The following is a 22253-nucleotide window of genomic DNA, read 5'->3' as shown; positions in this document are numbered from 1 at the left end:
ATAAAGTAAATAATAATAATAAATAATTGTAAATAAAGGCTTGAAACGTTTCTACCATAAAGCATCTCTGACTCTCAGTGTGCAGCAAAGAGTTGAATAAGGAGGCTGAAGACGAGCTCGTTTTATTCTCATAAGGCATCACAACTGTACAGTACATCGCCTCACACATCCATATTGTCTCTTGAGTCATACAGACAGAAGAATAGAAAAATATAGATTGACACTGACTGTCACAATGAAGCTTTTTTTTTTTTTTTTAAACAAGCATACATTCTACCAATTAATTTTCAGTGATGGTTTAATCATTTTCCAGCCCGAGATGAAAATATACTGTACAAAGCAGCTGGAGCTGTTCTCTCTGTTTTTGCTCTGCAGTACATCCACAACATGGAGTTGTGAGTTAGAAAAACACAGTATCAGTACTGTATGCAGTATCTGCTTCGTGATGGGGAACAGATCTGCAGCATTACACAGAGGCTTTGAGACAGTCGGGAAGCTTTTTGGCCGGCAGTTTGACGTGTACTGTGGGCTACCAGACAGCAGTTAAGATATTTGGCAGGGGGACACGCTGTCACAGCACAGAGCAGCACCAGCTTCAGGTGTTTCACTGTGACAGCAACATCCTCACTCATGCGATAACGAGTCAGAAAAGTATGGGAGCCCGTTTCTGCCAGAAAAAGGGAAAAAAAGGATGGAAATGTAGCCTTGTGATGAAGAAAAAAAAAGATCCTGTGAGCCTTTGTCATGAGAAACTTTCTCAAAGTATTGTCTAATCTCAAAATATCGATTTGTGGATTTGGAGATAAGAAGTCATGATTGTAAGGCAAGTCATAATTCAAGAAAGTTTCTCCTTATGTTCCGATATAATGATTATTGTTTCGAGATGAGTATTTTCATATTTCAGTATTTTGTTGTGACACTCATTATTTCCAATTACTAAGTCATTGTTTTTTAGATACTATGTCAATATTTTGAGATATTCCAAAAAAAACATTTTGACATACTAAATCATTATTTTTGAGATATGTCAATATTTTGAGATACTAAGTCATTGTTTTGAGATTAAAATTAATATTTCAAGATATTTAGTCATTGTTTTTTAAATACTGTCATTATTTTTTAGATAAAGGTCAATATTTCGAGATATGAAGTCAATATTTTGAGATATGAAGTCATTATTTTTAGATACTAAGTCATTCTTTTTAGATAAAAGTCAATATTTTGAGATATTAAGTAATTCGTTTTTAGATAAAAAAATCAATATTTCCAGATAAGTCATTATTTTTGAAATACTAAGTCATTACTTTGAAATACTAAGTCTAAGTCAAAATTTTGAGATTAAAATCAATATTTCGAGATATTATGTCATTATTTTTAGATACTTAGTCCATATTATTAGATAAAAGTCAATATTTCAAGATATTAAGTCAATATTTTGCGATAAAAATCAATACTTTGAGATACTAAGTCAATATCTTAAGACACTTTTCCATTTCGAGATAAATATGTCAAAAGTTTCATTATAATAACTCACAGGATCGTTTTTCATCACAGTGGCAGAAATGGGCTTCCACAGAAGAGCCCTTATTCATATGTAATTACTAACAACTACATTGTTTTTTTCCAAGCAAAGGGGAGAACATCTCGTGTTACAGTTCACTACATCAAGGTGTTTGAGTTGACATCCTGAGATGAGAGCATGCATCAATTCAACTTCCACGACACTCAACATGTTGGGTGGAAACCCCCCCACCCCACCCCCGCCCTCCAAAAACAAAAAAAAACCTTCACTGAAAACAAAAATGAATAAAGGAATATCAGTTACATCACATTAACACCACTACTTAATGTGCAAACATTTGGCAAACTTATAACAGCGTTTACTTATGTGCTAAGCTACGGAAACAACATAAAACAAACTTGTAGGTAATTACATGAAATACATGAAAGGTTTAATTTAAAAGCAGCTCGGATTGATCTTCTAGTATACAAAGTGCAAAAACAAACATCTTCCATTGCTGCTCTGTGCTTATTTATATACAAAAAAAAACATGATTGTTGGAATGCAATTTTAATTTGTTTTAATCTGAAGTCCAAATACTTTCTGACAGCAGCAGAAAGAGTAATACTGATGATAATCTGTTTTTCTCTGCTGCGGGATATCAGTCATGTAAAACCTCTCAAGGTGCAGGATGGAAAACAACTATTACTGATGATGTCATCACCACGTCACGTTCTGATAGGCACAAACACTGAGGAGGGGGCGGCACGGACCTGTGTCAAACACAGAAACCAAGTAACTAAGTACATTTACTCAAGTACTGAAGTGCAGTTTTTATTCATGTTACTTTCTACTTTTTCTCCAATACATTTCAGAGGGAATAGTGTACTTTTTACTGCACTACATTTGTTTGATAACTTAAGTTACTTTGCAGATGAAGTTTTGGAAACCAGTGGTGGAAAGTAATTAAGTACATTTACTCAAGTACTGTAGTACAATTTTGAGGTACTTGTACTTTACTTTAGTATTTCCATTTTATGTATTATTTTTAATGCAGGACTAATATATATATATATTATATATATATATATATATATATATATATATATATATATATATATATATATATATATAAAAAGTTACATAAAATGGAAAATACTCAAGTAAAGTACATGTAGTACTTCAAAAATATACTTAGTAAAATACTTCTCAACCCTTTTTCCCACCACTGTTTATCTTGATTTGTGGATGTTTCTATATGAATGTGAACTCACTTTTTCTGGGTGTCACCTCTATCTGTAACTCAGGTTACGCCTCATTTTCTATGGTCATCCCCGGGTTACTGGCACCTGATCAAACACAAGTTCATTTAAGTAAATAAAAATTTTTTTTTACTCTTAATGATTAAAAAAACAACCTTTTTATGATAGTTTTCATCGGGTCATGTGGCTTTTTCTTACCCTTCCTGTCTTTGTCAGCTGCAGTATCACTCTCTGTCCAGGAGGGGGTGCTAGTGAGCAGTCGGCTCTGGGACTCCCTCAGCGGCTTGGAGGGGAACTGGCGGCCCTCCGCTGCACTGTAGACACACAAGTGAATAAGTGAAGCCATCATAACCCAATGAGGGGTATGGAGTCATTATTTCTGAGATAAAAGTCAATATTTCATGATACTTAGTCAATATTTGAGATACTATGTCAATATTTCATGATAAAAATCAATATTGCCAGATAAAAATCAATATTTCGAGATACTAAGTCAATATTTTGAGATAAAAGTTAATATTTTGAGATACTAAGTCAATATTTCCAGATACTAAGTCATTATTTTGAGATAATTGTAATTATTTTTTAGATAAAAGTCAATATTTCGAGACACTTAGTCAATATTTCGAGATACTATGTCAATATTTCCAGATAAAAATCAATACTTCCAGATAGAAAAACAATATTTTGAGATACTAAGTCATTGTTTTGAGATACTAAGTCAGTATTTTGAGATAAAAGTTAATATTTTGAGATACTAAGTCATTATTTTGAGATAATTGTAATTATTTTTTAGATAAAAGTCAATATTTTGAGATACTTAGTCAAATGTTGACATGCTAAGTCATTATTTTGAGATAAAAATAAATATTTCGTGATACTAAGTCAATATTTTGACATACTAAGTCATTATTTTGAGATAAAAGTAAATATTTCAAGATAAGAAGTCAATATCTTGAGATAAAAGTCAATATTTCGAGAAACTACATTATTATAAAACATTATTTTTTACATTCTATGCCGTCATTTCGAGAGACTAAGTCTGAGTGAATAAGTGAAGCCATCATGACCCCACCGAGGAGTTTTTCTACTCACTTCCTTCTTTAAATAAAATCCTCTAACCCTCCGATCTGAATGATTAATTTAAACCTGCAAGGTCGTACCTGCTGCAAGGTGATTGTCCTGCATCATTAAACCTACAGGGTTAATAAACCACTAAGGGGCTGACTTGCAGTTGTGAAGCTCTTTGTTTCTGTACTCCCGCCCAGTGTGTGTGTGTGTGTGTGTGTCACTCACCCCTTGGTGGCAGGGTTGGAGCCTGTGGGTGATGACGGCTGCTCCGGGTCCAGATTCACCAGACATGTTGGAAACGAGCAGCCGTCACCTGAACTGGAATGTTAGAAGAAACATAGAAAGCTGTTTAATTACTAAGTCATTGTTTTGAGATATAAAGACATTATTTTTGAGATATTGAGTTAATATTTTGACATACCAAGTGATTATCTTAAGATAAAAGTCAATATTTCGAGATACTAAGTCAATATTTTGACATACTAAGTGATTATTTTAAGATAAAAGTCAATATTATGAAATACTAAGTCATTATTTTTGAGATATTGAGTTGATATTGTGACATACTAAGTGATTATTTTAAGATAAAAGTCAATATTTCGAGATACTAAGTCAATATTTTGACATACTAAGTGATTATTTTAAGATAAAAGTCAATATTTCGAGATACTAAATCAATATTTTGAAATACTAAGTGATTATTTTGACATACTATGCCGTTATTTTAAGATACAAAGTCAATATTTTGTGAAATGTAGTGAATATTTTGAGATACTTTGTCATTTCAAGATAAATATGTCAAATTTCAAGAAATCTATCTGGAAATCTAACTAGCTGGTAATGACAACATAGGTAAAATATCATCAGAATGATATGTTGTGTATTTTAAAGGAGGGCTAATAAAGACTATAGATTATGTTTAAAGTGACAGTGTGTAACTTCTGATAAACTGCAGCTGCTCTGGCTTTATACTATAGGATAATGGTGAATCCTAAAACTAAGATAAGGGTAAAATAACTTAATAACTTAATAATAGAACTTAATGTATATTGTTGCTCATAAAGTTGGAATAAAATATTTTTTAACCTCTTTCCATGTAATGATTGTGACCATGTGATTTATTCTTGACAGATAACGTGTATATCTTCTCAAAACTGTATTAATCGATCTATTCCAAAGTCATTACTGATGTATTTAAATAGGAGTAAACAGAGGATTGCGTCTGAAAACAAAAAAAATACAACTTTATGGGTAACAGTCAATGGTGGAAGAAGTATTCAGATCCCTTACTGAAGTAAAAGTACAAAAGTATCAGTATCAAAATGTACTCAAAGTATCAAAAGTAAAAGTACTCATTATGCAGAATGGAACCACTCAGATTGTTTTATATATTCTTAATATATTATTACATTATTTGTATTGATACTTTTATGTGTCCTAATTGTGTAAAGACATGGCTCATTTCATTACTTAATAGTCTGTTATGAGATTTAATTTTTGTTTAATTTTTTTGTGAATATTTACCGCAAAATGTAGTGGAGTAGAAGTATAAAGTTACATAAAATGGAAAGTACAAGTACCTCAAAATTGTACTTAAGTACAGTACTTGAGTAAATGTACTGACAACAGTTTATTAGAACTGGACCAACGGATGTCGCCTATTCGGTCCAATTATAAAATTCTTAGCTGGTGCATACGCCAAAATAGTTTTGTGGCTTCCAGGTTTACTTCTGCATTATCTGAGTATTACAGGGGTTTAGTTTGCTTAATAAATAGAAACCCCGTAAGAGGTCTCTCTATGCAATTACAATAAAACATTCACATCAACATTGTTTGTTTCTACATGAATCATTTAAAGATCGAGGGTTTATGTTTTAATAATTTGATTGTGATTGCCAAAAAGCTGTATATTGATGATATTTTTCTTTCTGTCAGCATGAATTACTAATTTTTTTGCAACGCTGGAGCTTCTGGGTGAATTCAGAGCGGTGGTGTTGTTGTTTACTGAAGCTAATGCTCTCCTCTCTCCGTCGGGACTTTCCCCTCTTTTGAACCTTTTTGTTTCAAACTAAGAGACAACGTTCTCTAGTCCCCGAGCTGGAGAACGACTCATTTCAATCAACACAAGATCTGCTGAACTACAGAATCATTTTCTCTCTGTAAATATTGATGCTGATTGGCAGGATTTTTACAAACAATATGAAAGCCGTATATATTTAAATAAATATGGTATATAACCTAACTCATGATGACAGTGAGTGATATACAGCACTTTCTGATTTAAATTTGTCCTGCATACATATTGTCACATTGTTAAAATCGCCAAAGTCATTTTTTGTCAAAATTGTTTTTTTTGCCTAAATCATCTCCTCGTGACGCCGGTCACTTTTGGTAAAATCACCTACATCCTCAGTTGATCAGATCATGTGATTTTATCCCTTTAAGATAATGGCCTATGTCAAGTGTGTGACTTAAGTGGATTTATTATGCCTAAGTCAAAATAAAATGTGACTTAGGCAATTTTTTGAACATGCTTTTGTGACTTAAGCAAGATATGGTAAACATTAATGACACTTTGAAGTAACATTAATGATACTTGATACATGATACTTGTCATGTCATGTTTCTGACAGGCTTGTATGACTCATGACTCACTTATGTAGACACCTTCAAAATAAAGTCACAAAGGCATGTTCAAAAAATTGCCTAAGTCATTTATTTCTCTTCAGTTACATAATTTACACACAGTGTTATTACTATGCCAATAACTATCCTTTGTTACATCCTTTTTGAGTGAAATGATCAATAAATGTCATATGTTACACTTTTGGAGAAATTTTTGGTGTTTCCTGCAAAATTTGAAAAAATGAGGCGATTATTTTAACAGGGTGACGATATGCTGTGTAATCAGTGGTGGAAAAAGTATTCAAATCCCTTACTTAAGAAAAAGTACTAATACCACACTGTGAAATTACTCAAAAGTAAAAGTACTCGTTGTGCAGAATGGACCCACTCAGATTGTTTTATATATCCCAAATATATTATTGGATTATTATTATTGATGCATTTATCGACAGTTGTATTTATTACACTGTGTGTAATAAATACAACTGTCTAATATGAATGCATGCTATATCAACATGTGATCTGTGTCTGAGACATCATGTGACCAGGCTCTCAGCTTCTCAACAGGTTATAAGCTGGAATTGATTTCTCTGATCTCATGTTTAGTCAGAGCCACACTGCTGCTGCTCTGAGTTGTAGCTTTTAAAACAGACTGAAGCATTTGACCTGCTTGTCCTTCAGTCTAGACTCAGTTCCAGGTCATCACTGCTCCTAAACTTTCAAACAACCTTGCAGGAAGGGGAAGTTATGAATAATTAATACACAGACACGCTGTATTGGATTTGTTTCTTTAGTTGCCGCCCTTAAGTCGGAGGATGTTTCTTCTTTTAATCCCTGTGTGTATTTAACTTTTACATTTTTCAATCATTCTGGCTGTGTTAATGTATATGGCAGACATTTAAGTGTGTGAGAATTTTTTTGTTTTGTAAGTTTAACCTCAGCTCTTATAATAAGTATTTAATAGACTGCCACAAACCCATTAAATCAACATAATTAGATCCTACAGCCAAAATCAAGCTTCAAAATCATAGTTTTTACTATTTTTTTTATGATTTCCACTGGAGTTATTGATGAGGTATTATGGAGCTCTGCAGAGTTTGATGCAATGCATCACAAATAAATATTGTTGTTTATCATTGACATATACCACACTGTGGAAAACAGTTTCCCTAGCATTAAGTATACAGAAAAAAATTCAATTTTTGTTTTTGTATTGGGTTTTTTTCATGAAAAACTGACATTTAAAGGGATAAAATTCCAAAAATAAATTAAGATATGGAAGATATAATCAGGATTGACTAACATTTTTAAAGATTAACTAACAGAAAGGGGTAAATATTATTGATATATGTATTTTATTACAGTTTTAGAAATAGGACATCTTTTTTTTGTTTTATCTGCCAAAAAGAAATAGTACAAATTGATGTTGTTGCTAATCATGTCCAAGACTGTGAAAAAAGAGCATTTAGTATACAGAAAATAATTCCTTTTTTGTTTTTGTGTTGTTTTTTTTCATGAAAAATTGGCATTTAAATGGATAAAATTCCCAAAATAAATTTAAATTCTGCTAGTTATGATCAGGGTTTACTAAATTAAAAAAAGAAACCCTAACTAACAGAAAGTTGTAAATAATATTGATATATGGTATTTTATAGCACTTTTTACATTTTTTTCTTCTTTTTTATTAATCTGATAAAAAAAATAATTTTAATTGATGTTGTTGCTAATAAGTCACATGTCCCAGACTGTGAAAAAAATCAGGAGCATTTAGTATGCAGGAAACAATCAAATTTTTGTTTTTGTGTTGGTTTTATTTCATGAAAAACTGTAATTTAAAGGGATAAAATTCCAAAAATAAATTAAGAAGTTATAATCAAGATTGGCTATTGTTTTTAAAGATTACCTAACAGAAAGTGGTAAATAATATTAATATATGGTATTTTATAGACAGTTTTAGAAATAGGACTTTTTTTTTTTTTAAATGTAAAAAAAAAAGAATACTAATTGATGTTGTTGCTAATAACTGTCCCAGACTGAAAAAAATCTGGAGCATTTAGTACACAGAAAACAATTAATTAAATTGTTTTTAAGAGATGTAATAGGGTATATAATAATAATAATAATAATAATAATAATAATAATAATAATAATAATAATAGAAATATAATAAGAATAATAAGGATACTTATTATTGTTATTATTATTATTGTTATTGTTGTTGTAATTATTATTATATAAATAATAATAATAATAATAATAATAATAATAATAATAATAATAATAATAATAATAATAATAATAATAATTTTAAAGATTTTTTTTCAATTGCCTGTGACTCTATCTTACCTGGAGAAAACGGGAACAGGCCAGTATTTAGCTTCATCACCAAACACCTGGCGGAAGTTCTTACTGAAGCCCAGACTGAAGCCGTTCTTATCGGTGCCGTGGCGAAACACTGGAGCACGCACAGCCTCTGAGAAGACACATACACACACACAAGAGTCAGGATAAATACAGCGCTCCCTCTCACACTTTATATCATCTATTATTCAGACTATTAGCGGGAGCTCATTCTGACAACACATGAACGAGTCCGGCTCAACGTCTGAAACAACTCTGAATCAAAGTGTCATTGTTGTAGAGGAAAGGCAGATCTGAGACCTGTGCCTCCATGTGTGACTCCTCTTCCTCACAGTGTCTGTTACTAAGCTGCTTACTGCTCTGAGCCTTGTGTCTTTGCATTACACTGTAACATACTCCTCGGGATAATCCACTCTCCTCCACACACAGACAAAGTGTGCCACTGTGCACACATAATGAGAAAGTGCTCCGTCTGATAACGACACAGGGAGGCTCATCAAATCACCGCACTGATGAGGACGCTGACTGGCGGCTGGAAAAATGCTAAGAAACATCCTTCATCATTAGTGAGAAGACCAAACTGAGAGCAGACACCCAGAGCTGAGCAGGCTGCTGTCTAACAGACGCTGTTTAACTACCACATCCACAAACAGACACACACACACACACACACACACACACACACATTCATAAAGTACATGCAGGCAAGAAGTACCCACATGGGCGGATTATGAGACAGTGGACCCCAGAGTACAGATATGTAAAGGCCCACCCATCTCTCAGACACACAGAGCAAGACACATAGGGACACACATTGTGGTGGCTCTTTTCTGTGATTTTTTTGTCTCTTTGTAGTTGTTTGGTGTGTCTTTGTAGTCATTTTGTGACTCTTCAGAGTTGTTTTGTCTCGAAGTATTCATTAAGGTCTTATTAGTCGTTTTATGGCTCATTGTAGTTGTTTGGTGTCTCTTTGTAGTCATGTTGTGTCTCTTTGTAGTTGTTTGGTGTGTCTTTGTCATCATTTTGTGGATCTTCAGAGTTGTTTTGTCTCTAAGTATTCACTAAAAGGTCTTATTGGTCGTTTTATGGCTCATTGTAGTTGTTTGGTGTCTCTTTGCCTTCATTTGGTGTCTCTTGGTAGTTGTCTGATGTCTCTTTTTAGTCATTTTGGGTTTTTTTACGTCTCTCTAGTTGTTTTGTCTCTTAGAATTAATTTCAGGTCTTGTTAGTTATTTTATGTCTCTTTGTAGTTGTTTTGCATCTCATTTTAGTTGCTTTGTGTTTCTTTGCAGTCATTTTGTGTGCCCTTGTGGTCTTTTTCTGTCTCTTTGTGGTCATTTTGAATAACTTTGTGGTTGGTATATGTGTCTCTGGGTGTCATGTGAAGTCAAGGCAGCCCCTGACACTGTGGACATGTGGGCCTGTACCAGAAATACAACCATGATTACGCCACCTACCGAGAGTGGACCTGTTCTTGCAGACGAGCCAGCAGTGATAGATGAAAAGTGAAGCCAGGCTGACTGAGAACATGGAGGCAGAGAAGAAGAGGAACAGGATGTGGAACTTGGCCTGAGTGTCTGGGAGGCCGTTCTGATGGGAAAACAACAACCAAACAATCAACACAAGTGAAAACACTAGGTGGACACTAGGACACTGTGAGACTGTGAGATTTCTACTCTACGTTTGTTCTAGGGGAGCTGATTAAATAGCTTCTATCTCAGCACCACTAACTGGTTAGTTTGTTCATACCAGGTATTCCCTCAGACGGAAATGTGCTCTACCTCCAGCCTTGTGAGGAAAAATCAAACACCACATGTTCAACACAGAATGCATCTTGCCAGATTTGATTTTGAGCTAACCCAACCCCCACAAAAATGACATAACATAATCGAAGATTTATGTTGTGGTGGGCAAATCAAACTTACCAACCAAAACTTAATGAAGTACTGAAGATCTGTAGCAGTTATAAAAAGGCAGTAGAGTAGCGAATACAACAAGAACAGCATGAAAAACTTGTAGTTGGAGAATCCCACGCAGTTGTTCACCCTGAAACAGAGAGGTCAGAGTCGAGTTCTCATTAGTACATGTTCAAAACTTTCATAAATGCAGAGATACAGGAGGTGAAATCATAGAGCAGAAGAACAGTAAATATTAGGGATGGCTTGATGGATGTGCACAGAAATATTTTAGGCACTTTTAAAAATGAATGATATTTTTATTTATTTATTTATTTATTTATTTATTAATTGCGTATGTGTGACCATGACCAACATTCTCTATTTATTTTATCCATCACAGACCAATGTGCATTTCTTGTATTTGATGTGTTTAATGCAAGTACTTTGCCATGTCTGCAGAAAACAAAATAAAACCTTTTTTTTACGTTTTAAATAACCCATTTTCCAGCCTGTATCAGACTAAAAAAACAGCAATTGCACGAAAATGCATCAAAACTTACTGAAGTAAAAGTACAAAAGTATCAGCATCAAAATGTGCTTAAAGCATCAAAGGGAAAAATACTTGTTATGCAGAATGGACCCACTTGTTGTGATTGTTTTATACTTTCAAAATATATTATTAGATTATTTGTATTGATGCAGATAGGGCTCATTTAAACTACTTACTATACTGTTATGGGGTTTAATTAAAAAAAAGGGTAATTTTAAATTTAAATTGTAACTTTAAATGTTGTAATAATATGAAATGTTTTTCATATTAAATCTCGACCTGTAATGTAACTAAAGCTGGCAGCTAGGTGTAGTGAAGTAGAAGTATAAAGTTACATTGAGTACCACAAAATTGTACTTAAGTACAGTAAGTAGTAGTAAGAGTAAATGTACTTAAAAAGTTACTTTCCACCACTGATCACAACTGAAGAAAACCTTCAATCCGCAGGTTTCTTTCATGTGCATTAGAGGACCTGGTATTTTCAGCCAATCAGGGGCCAGTTTTGACATACCAGGCATTAATGTACAGAAAAACAACACCAGGATCTTAGTGCTTTATGAGCCGATGCATTTGAACAAATTCTTATTTTCAGCTTGTATACATTACTGCAAAGAGAACACACAACCCAATCAGATCAGATTTGTTTAGTCTTCCTCCCTCTGCTGCCAAACTATGTCAAACTATCTGGCCGGATGAGAGGTTACAGTATCAGAATCTGTCCAGTAAGCAAACTCTTTGTGCTCCCATGTGACATGTGTGTTTACGAGCCCTGATAGCTAGAATGTAACTGGGCAGTGTGGTGCTAAAGAAAAAAACTTGTGCGGCCAATAAGGTGATGAGGGTGAAAAATGTAACAAATAGATATCGCCACAAATCCTCCCCAGCTTGTTACTTATGTACATTTTTATTTTATGTTTAAATGTGAAAATGAGACACTACTATATTCAGTATGAGCTGAAATCTGAGAATTAGATAAAACCAAGTGCAAAATGTCTGTTTCATTGTGTTAATCATGTTAGAAAGGTTTTAACTGAGTAGACAGATTTCTCTTTTGATCAATTCACAAATCAGAACAGCCATTTAAAAAAATCCATTTCACCATGTTTTTAGGAACATCTTCTCTCAATTAGGCTATGAATGATCTATAGCGTGTCTATTTTTGTCAAAAAAGGTCAAATTTTGAAATGCCTAAAATGGGTCAATTATAGTCTGTTGATACATATTAGAGCATCATATTTCCAGAAATGACAGAAAGACACCATATTATGTGACGTCTAAAAATAAACCCTCATAAAATAAGTCATACGTAGGTTGTTTTTTTGTCAAAAACGGTAAAATTTAAAATACCTCAAAATGCTAGAAATGGCCCATTTATACTCTGTTGATACATGTGGTAGAGTAGTTTGTCCAAAAAAAGTGAAATATACCTTATTATGGGATGTCCAAAAATGACCCCCTAAAAAAAAGTCATACTATAGTATGTCGATTTTTGTCAAAAACTGTAAAACTTTAAAATACCTAAAAATGCTTAAAAAGGGTCTTGATACATATTAGAGCATAATGGGGCCAGAAATGACAGAAAAATATCATATTATGTGATTTCAAAAACTGAAAAAGGCATAATATGATCAAACCTCTCTGTAAAAACCTTCAGAATGTAAATGGGAAGGAAACGGAAAAAGTCTATATACACAAATAGATACATTGGAGTAAAACAAACAACAAACTGTGTATTTTGGATGTTTTCCTTCCACTAGTCTGAAAGAAGACATGATATAGAAGGAAAAAAGCCCCAAATCTTTAAATAGAACATGAAAAAAAACTTTTTTTGCGTGAAGAGTCTCTCTTTAAAGTGACAGTTCAATCCTATATCACAAATACATTGTTTTTTTTTAATCTAGATGTTCAGGTGTGAGTTGCCAAGTGAGCAGTTTGACAAAAACATGCTCTCTGGGCTATTTTAAGTAACGAGGTCATGATTTCTGGAAAGAGACATTGCTGCTGAGTTTTTCAAATGTATTTTCGCAAGAAAAGCTCTATATCATCTACACTCTGCAACTCACTAAAACAATCTAGACTGATATATAACACTATAGGTAGGAGGAAAAATGTGTATTTTTGATGTTGGGATAAACTGTGACTTTAGTGGACAGTAAATGATATAGGAAGAGCACCATGTGGGTGCAGCGGTACATCAGTACAGTGTCGCTGGTTTTTGTTTAGGATCTATTGCTGCTACATACCATGGGCAGTGGTGATCCATCTTCAGGATGCATCTGTAACACAGCAGGGTCAGACGTCAGTGTAATTGAATCTTACTCTGCCTGCCAGAGAGCAATATATCGTGTGGTCTGTTCTCTATAGGTGCATGAGCAAAGAGCCATACTTATCACAGACTGAACAATGGTGACATCGATCAGGCTTCAGCAGCTGGCAGCGGTCACAGAAACGGATTGCTGAGGAGACACAGCCAATTCAATCACACAGCCGTCAGCAGCAGCAGCAGCTCTAACACTTGACCACAGACTTACAAGGTGACGGGGGTGAAATGAGCTCTGAGAGCCACATGTCAGTCTAGACTGCTCCTGTTGTTCTGCATCAGCAGCAGTGTGTGGTGTACTGTACCTCCAGAGTTGGTGCGGGTGTAGATGGGCAGATCCTTGGCTATCCTCCTCAGGATCTCCTGCTGAGACTCCCCTCGATCTTCACGCTCCAGCAGCTCTTTGTCAGAGTAGGACAGGTGAAACTATGTAGGGCAGGACGCAGAGGGAAAGACAAACAACACCTGCCAATTAGCAATAGCTCAATCTGATGAATCATACACTGTAAAAAAAAAAAAAACTGTTGTTTTTACGGTAAAAAAACGGCAGCTGTGGTTGCCAGATCTTTTACGATCGTTTACGGTAGAACTTTTTGTAATATTACAGTAAAACGATATTAGCACTGTTGATTTCGTGTTTAAGATTGCCATTTTATTCCATATTTGACCGTAAGAAATAAAAAGTTTTTCCATCAAAAGAAATGCTGTTCTGCCATATAATTGGCAAGAAAATACTTTATAAATGCTGCATAAATTAAAGATTTTACCATTAAATATCAGTATATTTTTGTTAGAAAAAGGATTTTTACAAAAAATAAATGCAAAAATGACTGTGATGGCTTGTATATATATGTATATATATATATATATATATACATATTATATATATATATATATATAATATGTTATTTTTAACTGTAAAAAATACTGTTTTGGCTGATATATACATTTACAGTGTTTCATTGTTACTGAAACTGAATTAACCCATTTATCACTTTACGGTCTTTTACTGTCATGGTTTAGCAGTTTTTTACCGTAAAAGCTATTTTACATTCACATTTTTTACAGCGTAGCCTTACATTCATCAAATTATTTGTCATATGAGCTACAAGCCGTCTTCATGTCAGTGATGTGTGTTGCTGTGAAGCTGCAGCTCTGTTGTCAGTGAATTTCTCTATCTCCCATTTGTTTTGGTTCTTTCTGCCCCAGCAGGCAAACGGGAGCAAAGCAGCACAGAGCTGCGATATTACTTTCAGCCACTCAGGCGATTTATGATTGAACACTGGAAACAAATAACTCTGACGATAACAAACAGCACAGCCCACATGAAATGTGACTTTTATTACAATCTCAAAACCTCAAGTGATCCAGCGATTGTGTCTCATAAAGAAAAGCTTTCACATGCACGTGTGCTTCGCCTCGGTTCAAATTGAAATGCAAAGGTGGCTTTTTCTCTGAGTGTCCTCTCTAAGATGTATGCGTGTGTGTGTGTGTGTGTGTGTGTGTGCGTGCGTGCGTGCGTGCGTGTGTGTGTTCACCCTGCAGAGCTGAAGTGCTGTGGTCAGGATCAGAGCCATTACAGTGCAGCTCCAGGCACTTCCACCGCAAAGTATTATTAGTCTAAATGCAGCGTTCAATCACACGGGGAGGCTGTAACCTACATCTGCACTTCCCACCATGCCTCATCATCCCAGCCGACAGACACACTCACCTCCTTCAGGGGGTTCATGGGCCTGGTGAAGATGGTTTGCCAGTACGCCCACACAAACATGATGAAGATGACATGGTACACCAGCAGGTATATAACTGGAAGCAGAAAAACATAAACAAGTCATCATCATCATCTATCATGAGTGGCGTGCTTTTAACCATTTGTTCACAGTTTACAGCTTCATTGAATATAAATAAAATTGGTGTGATTCAATGTCATTTATTAAGCTTCTACTGGACAGAAAAACAAATCTAATATGTCAAAGTCAGCAGAATAGTTTCTTTAATTGTGGGGTGGCACAATTGTAATTAGTCTGCTGTTACACATTAGAGCATATTTTTGGCCAGAAATGACAGAAAAACACCATATAATGGGATGTTCAAAAATGACCCCCTGAAAATAAAGTCTTATGTCGATTTTTGTCAAAAACGGTCAAATTTTAAAATGCCTAAAAATGCTGGAAATGGCCCAATTATAGTCTGTTAATACATGTGTTTTCAATTCATGAAAATTAATTTTGTCCCTTAAAAGTGTCTTTTTTTCTGGTAAGTACATTGTTGTTTTCAGCCTGTTTGTTGCTATCCAAAATAAGCATCCAAATTAATATGTTAACATGATTACAGATGCACCTGGCTGACAACTTAGCTCCATCCAAATATGGTCACTTCTGGCTCCGGAAAAACAAGAAGATGCCAAAATGCCAAACTTGAGGCTTCAAAATAGTCACGAGTGACTACATCCTCTTATTTTACACAGTCTATGATTTCCCCATAAACCAAACCAACCCTAATCTAATGGTGTTAAATGACTCAGAGGAAAGTGGGAACAATTCATCCTGAGTGGAACATTAATATCTCTTCCCATTTTCATGGCAATCAATCCAATAGTTGTCCAGACATGTCACTCAAAGCCAGTGGTGGAATGTAACTAAGTACATTTACTCAAGTACTGTACTTAGGATCAATTTTGAGGTACTTGTACTTTACTTGAATATTTCCATTTTATGTAACTTTATACTTCTACTTCACTACATTTTGAGGCAAATATTGTACTTTTTACTCCACTACATTTAGCTGACAGCTTTAGTAATTTTTCAGGATATTTTAAAATAAAAAACATGATACATTTAAAGTGATTATGCATATTTTCTTTCAATTAAACCATAAAACATAAATGCATCAGTAATAATAATCTAATAATATATTTAGAATATGTAAAACAATCTGAGTGGGTCAAGTCTGCATAACAAGTACTTTTACTTTTGATACATTAAGTACATTTTGATGCTGATACTTTGAATGTAGAACTTTTACTTGTAGTGGAGTAATTTCACAGTGTGGTACTGGTGCTTTTACTGAAGTAAGAGATCTGAATACTTCTTCCATCACTGCTCAAAACACCAAATGTGAAATCTTCATGGTGGAAAGTCAGATAATCACCAGATAAGTCAGCCGGATTCCTCTGAGGGACATGAATTTCTGTACATTTCTGTAAATGCCACCCAACAGTTGTTCAGATAAGAGTAAGTGGTGCAATGCTAACAGACTGACATTTCCACCCATAAAAATGTTTTCTCTTGTTCTTTTTCAGTTCACCTCTAGACTCTGTGGATATTAAACGCACAGCAAATAAAAGCCTGCATAACATAGACCGGAGGTAATGAAAAAAAACTCTTATGACACACTTCCAGCTGATTCAGGCTGATTATAGTGTTTTGATGTGGGCTGCCTCTGCCAGACTGAAGGCTGCTGAACCTCTTCTGGCCTAAACTCAGCCCGACATTAAACAGATGCAGTACAGCTGAAGACACTTGTAATTCCTCTTGAAGTTAAACAGCATCGTAAAACACTTACCCTTTTCTCCTGTGTCTTTGATAGACTCTGAAAAATGAAACAAGAGAAGACAGTCAGGGCTGTGTTGATTAAAGAAAACGAAAAACTGCAACGCTGGCTACATTTGTAGGTCTTTTAAAATCATAAATAAATTACATATTTGACTGACACTCAGCAAAAATGAATTCAAATCAGCAAAACTGAGAAATACTGACTCTGTAAACCCTCAATACCACACCAGTCACTAAATCAATACGCAGCACACTCCCAGTCTGTTAGCTCAAGTCTGTTAGCTGCATGTCTCTATGATCGTTTTAGACTCTTTTTGGTCATTTTGCGCTCTTGGCTTGTCATTTTGCATCTCTTTGCAATTGTTTATTTCTCTGTGTGGTCTTTTTGCATCCCTTTGAGGTCATTTTTATCGTTTTTGCAGCTTTTTATGATCATTTTTGCACCCATTTGATCGTTATGCATACTGCAATGGTATTGCATCCCGTTGTGGTTGCATGTCTCTGTGATTGTTTTGGACTATTTGTAGTCATTTTGCATTCTTGTCTTGTCATTTTGTGTTCTTGTCTTGTCATTTTGCATCCATTTGTGGTCATTCTGCATCCCTTCTTGGTCATTTTGTATCTCTTTGCAATTGTTTTTACCTCTTTTTGTTAATTTTGTTGTTAATAATGGTTTTATTTCTCTTTGAGTTCATTTTTTGCGTCGTTATGTCTGTTTTGCAGCTTTTCATGGTCTTTTTTGCATCCATTTGTGACCATTTTGCTTTGTGATACTTCTCTTTGTGGTTGTTTTGCATCTCTTGGTAGTCATTTGACAACAAACCCATTCAGTAATCCATCCATTGTATTCTACTCATTGTGGTTATTTTGCATTCTTGTCTTGTACGTTTGCCTTCTTGTCTGTGATCATTTTGCAGCCATTCTTGGTCATTTTGCATCCCTTTGTGGCCATCTTGCATCTCATCTCTTTGCAGTTGTTTATTTCTCTTTATGGTCATTGTATCTGTCTTTGTGGTGTTTTTTCATGGCTTCAAGGTCATTTCTTGTCTGTTTTGCAGCTTGTTATGGTCTTTTTTTCCTTCCATGTGGTCTTTATGGGTTCCGTAGTTGCTTTTTTGTGTCCATTTCTGGCCTCTTTGTGGTTGTTTTACATCTCTTGGTTGTTTTACATCTCTCATTTGACAACAAGCCCATTCAGTAATCCATCCATGGTACTAAGCCAATTACCAATCATCTTCTGACTGTGGTAGGGGGCAAACCAAGGGTGTCCAAACATATTTTAGAGGGGCCGTGCAACCCCTGGCCACCCCTCTGTCCCCACTCCTGCTGGTGAACCCAGTGACATGGCTCTGACTTGTTCAGTCCCACTGGTCATCAGGTGTAAGGACCTGAAGGCATACAGTGAGAGCTGGATAGCATGTCTGCCTACATTTATAAATTCATAAACAAATGACATGTTTGATTGACACTCCGCGTCTGAATTAAAATCAGCAAAACTGAAAAATGCTGACTCTGTAAACCCTTAATACCACACCAGTCACTAAATCAATACACAGCACACTCCCAGTCTGTTAGCTCAAGTCACTGAACCTCTCATATAGATAAGCATTACATTGCATTGACAAACACACACCTAAAGATCTGGACTCACACAGACCTGTTTGAAGATATTATCTGATACTGTTTTATATTTCTCCCAAAATCTGAGCAATGATTAGCTGAGCAAACAAAATCATCCATCTTCAACAGAACACACACACACACACACACGCACAAAGCCAAAACTGTGGAAAGGTAAGCCAAGGAGCTGAATTGAGGCATGCAGCCAAAATCGTGTGCATGCCGTCCTGCCAGCATTAAAAGCCCCAGAGTCTGACAGTGAAGCATAAGTGTATGTGTGATTAAGAGCGTGTGCAGTAATGTACTGTCTATTAATCAATATGGTCACTGTAGTACTCTTTGTTTCTCTTTTCTTCTTTGCATTCCTGCAACAACAAGGTCAGTTTTCTATAAAACGTGGGCTTCAAGGAGTCAAAACCACCTGATTCCACATTTTTAACAATTTTGGAAAAAGGACCAACTGTTCAAAAGCTGACGTTCGGTGCTTTAAAAGAAAGTGGGTCAACCACAGATTGCTTGGGGTGAATTATGTAAGCCAGACAATGGGATTAACTCAGCTGCCGAACGAGAGGTATCAGCTGACGATACTTTCACACAACTGTCTCTGTGTCTGTCTGCAGAGCGCATGCTGGCCCCGAGCGACCGCTGTCCTGCCCTGCTGCTGCTGTTTTCATCTGTCCGTCCCATGTGACTCCGGAGCATTACAATGTCACTCTTGTTCTGCTGGATGCAAAAACAAGTTGGTTCCGAAAGAGCCTGATGACAATGTGATTTAGCTTTTCTGTCACCCTGCAGAAATGAAGGATTGTCTCAGTTTCACATGGCGTCCTGTAACTCTAGAAGAGGTTCATCCTGGGACAGATGCTGGCTGTCCTCTATGGTGAACAGGGGCGGCAAGGGGGACACTTTTGTTTCCTGATAATTATAAACTATTAGGTACATTGCTTATTTAATTGCAATGAATTGATGCCAACTTTACATTTTCTGATATGACATAATAACAATAAATAGCTGGTATTTATCACTGAAACTCCAAATAGCCTTCAGCTTTTAACGGATTATAAAAGATTAGACCCTCACTACTCCCACAATGCAGCAAGATATGCAGACATTTTTCATGTCTCTGTGATTGTTTTGAATTGCTTTTGGGTGGTCGTTTTCAGTCTATGGTTGTTTTGCATCACTATGTGATCATTTTTGCATCCCGTTGTGATTGTTTTGCATGCATGTCTCAGTTAATGTTTTTGCCTCTTTGTGGTTATTTCTTGTTCCTTTATGATCATTTTGCATCCCGTTGTGGTTGCATGTCTCTGTGATTGTTTTCGAATCTTTGTAGTAATTTTGAATTCTTTTCTTGTCATTTTGCATCCCTTTATGGTCATTTTGCATCCCTTCTTGGTCATTTTGCATCTCTTTGCAATTGTTTTTATCTCTTTTTGTTATTTTAGTCTGTCTTTGTGGTGGTTTTATGTCTCTTTGAGATAATTTTTTGCGTCTTTATGTCTGTTTTGCAGCTTTTCATGGTCATTTTTGCATCCCGTAGTGGTCTTTTTTGCATCCATTTGTGGCCATTTTGCATCCCTTTATGCATCCTTTTCTTTGTGGTTGTTTCTTTCCTCTCTTGGTGGTCATTTGACAACATGCCCATTCAGTAATCCATCCATGGTACTAAGCCAATTACCAATCATCTTCTGACTTTGATAGGGGGCAAACCAAGGGTGTCCAAACATATTTTAGGGGGGCCGTGCAACCCCTGGCCACGCCTCTGTCCCCACTCCTGCTGGTGAACCCAGTGACATGGCTCTGACTCGTTTAGTCTCTCTGGTCATCAGGTGTAAGGATGATCCTACAGGCACACAGTGAGAGCTGGATAGCATGTCTGCCTACATTTTGAGGAGATCAAACTGAGGAACTCCCCCTCCCTCCCTGTGTTTTCCTCTGTTTGGTCTCATTAAACCGTCTCCATTTCATCCCTCTTTTTGACAGAGGAGATCTGCTTTCCTAGTGGTCTGACAAGCTGCCAAATGGAGCACATGAGTAGGCTGCTGAGACTCCTCTGAGACATCCTAGAAACATTACTCACTATCCAGGTCAACTCTGTGTTCACCATTCAACGAGAAGGCTCGCTGTCTGCAACCGAACCATCCAACGTTCAGCAGCCGGAGGTAGCGTAAAGGAAGGAGGCAGCCCTGACTTAAAAGCCATTACAGTCAGACTTCTTGCCAAAAGATAATGCTGCTGGTGGTGTTGTGGTGGAGGATATAAATTCACATAATGAAGCTCGGCCACTACATGAGCCTGCAGCTATTACAGTAAGTCTTTAAGATAGTGCTGATAGAGTGGCAGTGGTGGACCAAAGATACTGAATCTCATGGCCTAATCCTGTTCTGTGCAGCCTGTGATAGTGTACATGCCATAGAAGCTCCTTCACAATAAAAGCAGGTTGTCTTAATCACTTCTAATATTGTGTTTATCGTGCAAAAAATACAAAATAATATGCTGACAATTCATGCTTGAACTGTTATTGTCATGTGACTGACACTGTGCACACACACACACACACACACACACACACACACACACTGCATAAACAACAAGCCAGTCAGTGCATCCAAAAAAAAAAAATCATCCTGGACCACAAACTGCTGAAACACAAATGTCTCCCCTCCCCATCCCCCTTAAAAAACAAACACACCAGTCAGAGGCATTTCCCCCTCACACACACACACACACACACACACACACCTCCTCAGACAGCTGGTTTCTTACCTATGCAAAGCTGCAACACATAGGCGTAGTATGACCACGCCACTATGAGGGCGATGAAGAGGACCGGGATCCAGTACAAAACTCTCTGACAGCCCTTCTTGATACTACGCGAGCCCGACGGTGCCATAGTCTAGAAGCGGATCATATCTCGTGTGCATTCGTGTGTTACTCTCCCTCTCCCCGCATGTGTGTGTGCATGTGTGTGTGTGTGTGTGTGTGTGTGTGTGTGCCCGTGTCTTCCTGTAGACTGTCACTGCATCGTAGCTCCGGCTCTGATCAGCCTAATCGGCAGCTCAGACGCAACATCCTACCACCAGCCTCCCGCCCGCCTCTGATGCTTCTTCTGCCGCCGCTGCTGCTGCACTGCTCCCCTCTGATCGTCCTGCTCAGATCACTAGTACACACTACAACAAGATATCAGACAGACTCACACATGCACACAGGCGCACAGAGTCAGCGCCGCCCCTGCTGCCTCCCCACAGGTTGCCATGACGTCCGCGGGATGCTGCAAGCCTGGCACATTTTTTCCAGGCGCGAGGAGATGGGTTCAATAAGTTCATACTCGCGAGCGGTGAAATGGGGTTCTGTTCGGGCGCGCGCGCACACAGGCTTAGCTGTTTGCCAAATCAGAAACAAGTTTTTAGTGATCACTACTCCCACAATGCAGCAAGACATGCAGACATTTTTCACGTCGCTGTGATTGTTTTGCATCGCTTTTACGT

The 22253-nt window shown here is 36.4% G+C and overlaps 1 protein-coding gene across 2 annotated transcripts; it reads right to left on the bottom strand.

Annotated features, from left to right (window-relative positions):
• Positions 1-105: 105 nt before the first annotated feature.
• On the bottom strand, positions 106-21724 carry zdhhc2 (zinc finger DHHC-type palmitoyltransferase 2). Of its 2 annotated transcripts, XM_059346617.1 has the most exons (14): positions 21532-21724; positions 17153-17179; positions 15300-15394; positions 13894-14014; positions 13655-13724; positions 13512-13544; positions 10746-10866; positions 10570-10608; positions 10278-10410; positions 8806-8932; positions 4060-4152; positions 2962-3077; positions 2776-2850; positions 106-2274 (listed from the first exon to the last, which is right to left on the bottom strand). In XM_059346617.1, exons 1-13 carry the CDS (start codon positions 21656-21658, stop codon positions 2810-2812), a joined length of 1143 nt encoding a protein of 380 aa, XP_059202600.1. In that variant the 5' UTR covers positions 21659-21724; the 3' UTR covers positions 106-2274; positions 2776-2809. The 2 variants fall into 2 exon arrangements, with proteins under 2 accessions (XP_059202600.1, XP_059202601.1); XM_059346618.1 differs by lacking the exon at positions 10570-10608.
• Positions 21725-22253: the final 529 nt, after the last annotated feature.

This window comes from Centropristis striata, chromosome 12 (genome assembly GCF_030273125.1).
Source record: "Centropristis striata isolate RG_2023a ecotype Rhode Island chromosome 12, C.striata_1.0, whole genome shotgun sequence".
Lineage (NCBI taxonomy): Eukaryota > Metazoa > Chordata > Actinopteri > Perciformes > Serranidae > Centropristis > Centropristis striata.
This window is presented reverse-complemented; position numbering and strand designations above follow the sequence as displayed.

Bases quoted from the DNA above. Each gene is read 5' to 3' on its own strand.
- zdhhc2 (XM_059346617.1), bottom strand. From the start codon at position 21,658: ATGGCACCGTCGGGCTCGCGTAGTATCAAGAAGGGCTGTCAGAGAGTT. The intron at 14,015-15,299 runs GTGAGTGTGTCT...TGCCCTACATAG, and splicing joins CCATGAACCCCCTGAAGGAG to TTTCACCTGTCCTACTCTGA. The intron at 13,545-13,654 runs GTATGGCTCTTT...GCTGTGTTACAG, and splicing joins CATTGTTCAGTCTGTGATAA to ATGCATCCTGAAGATGGATC.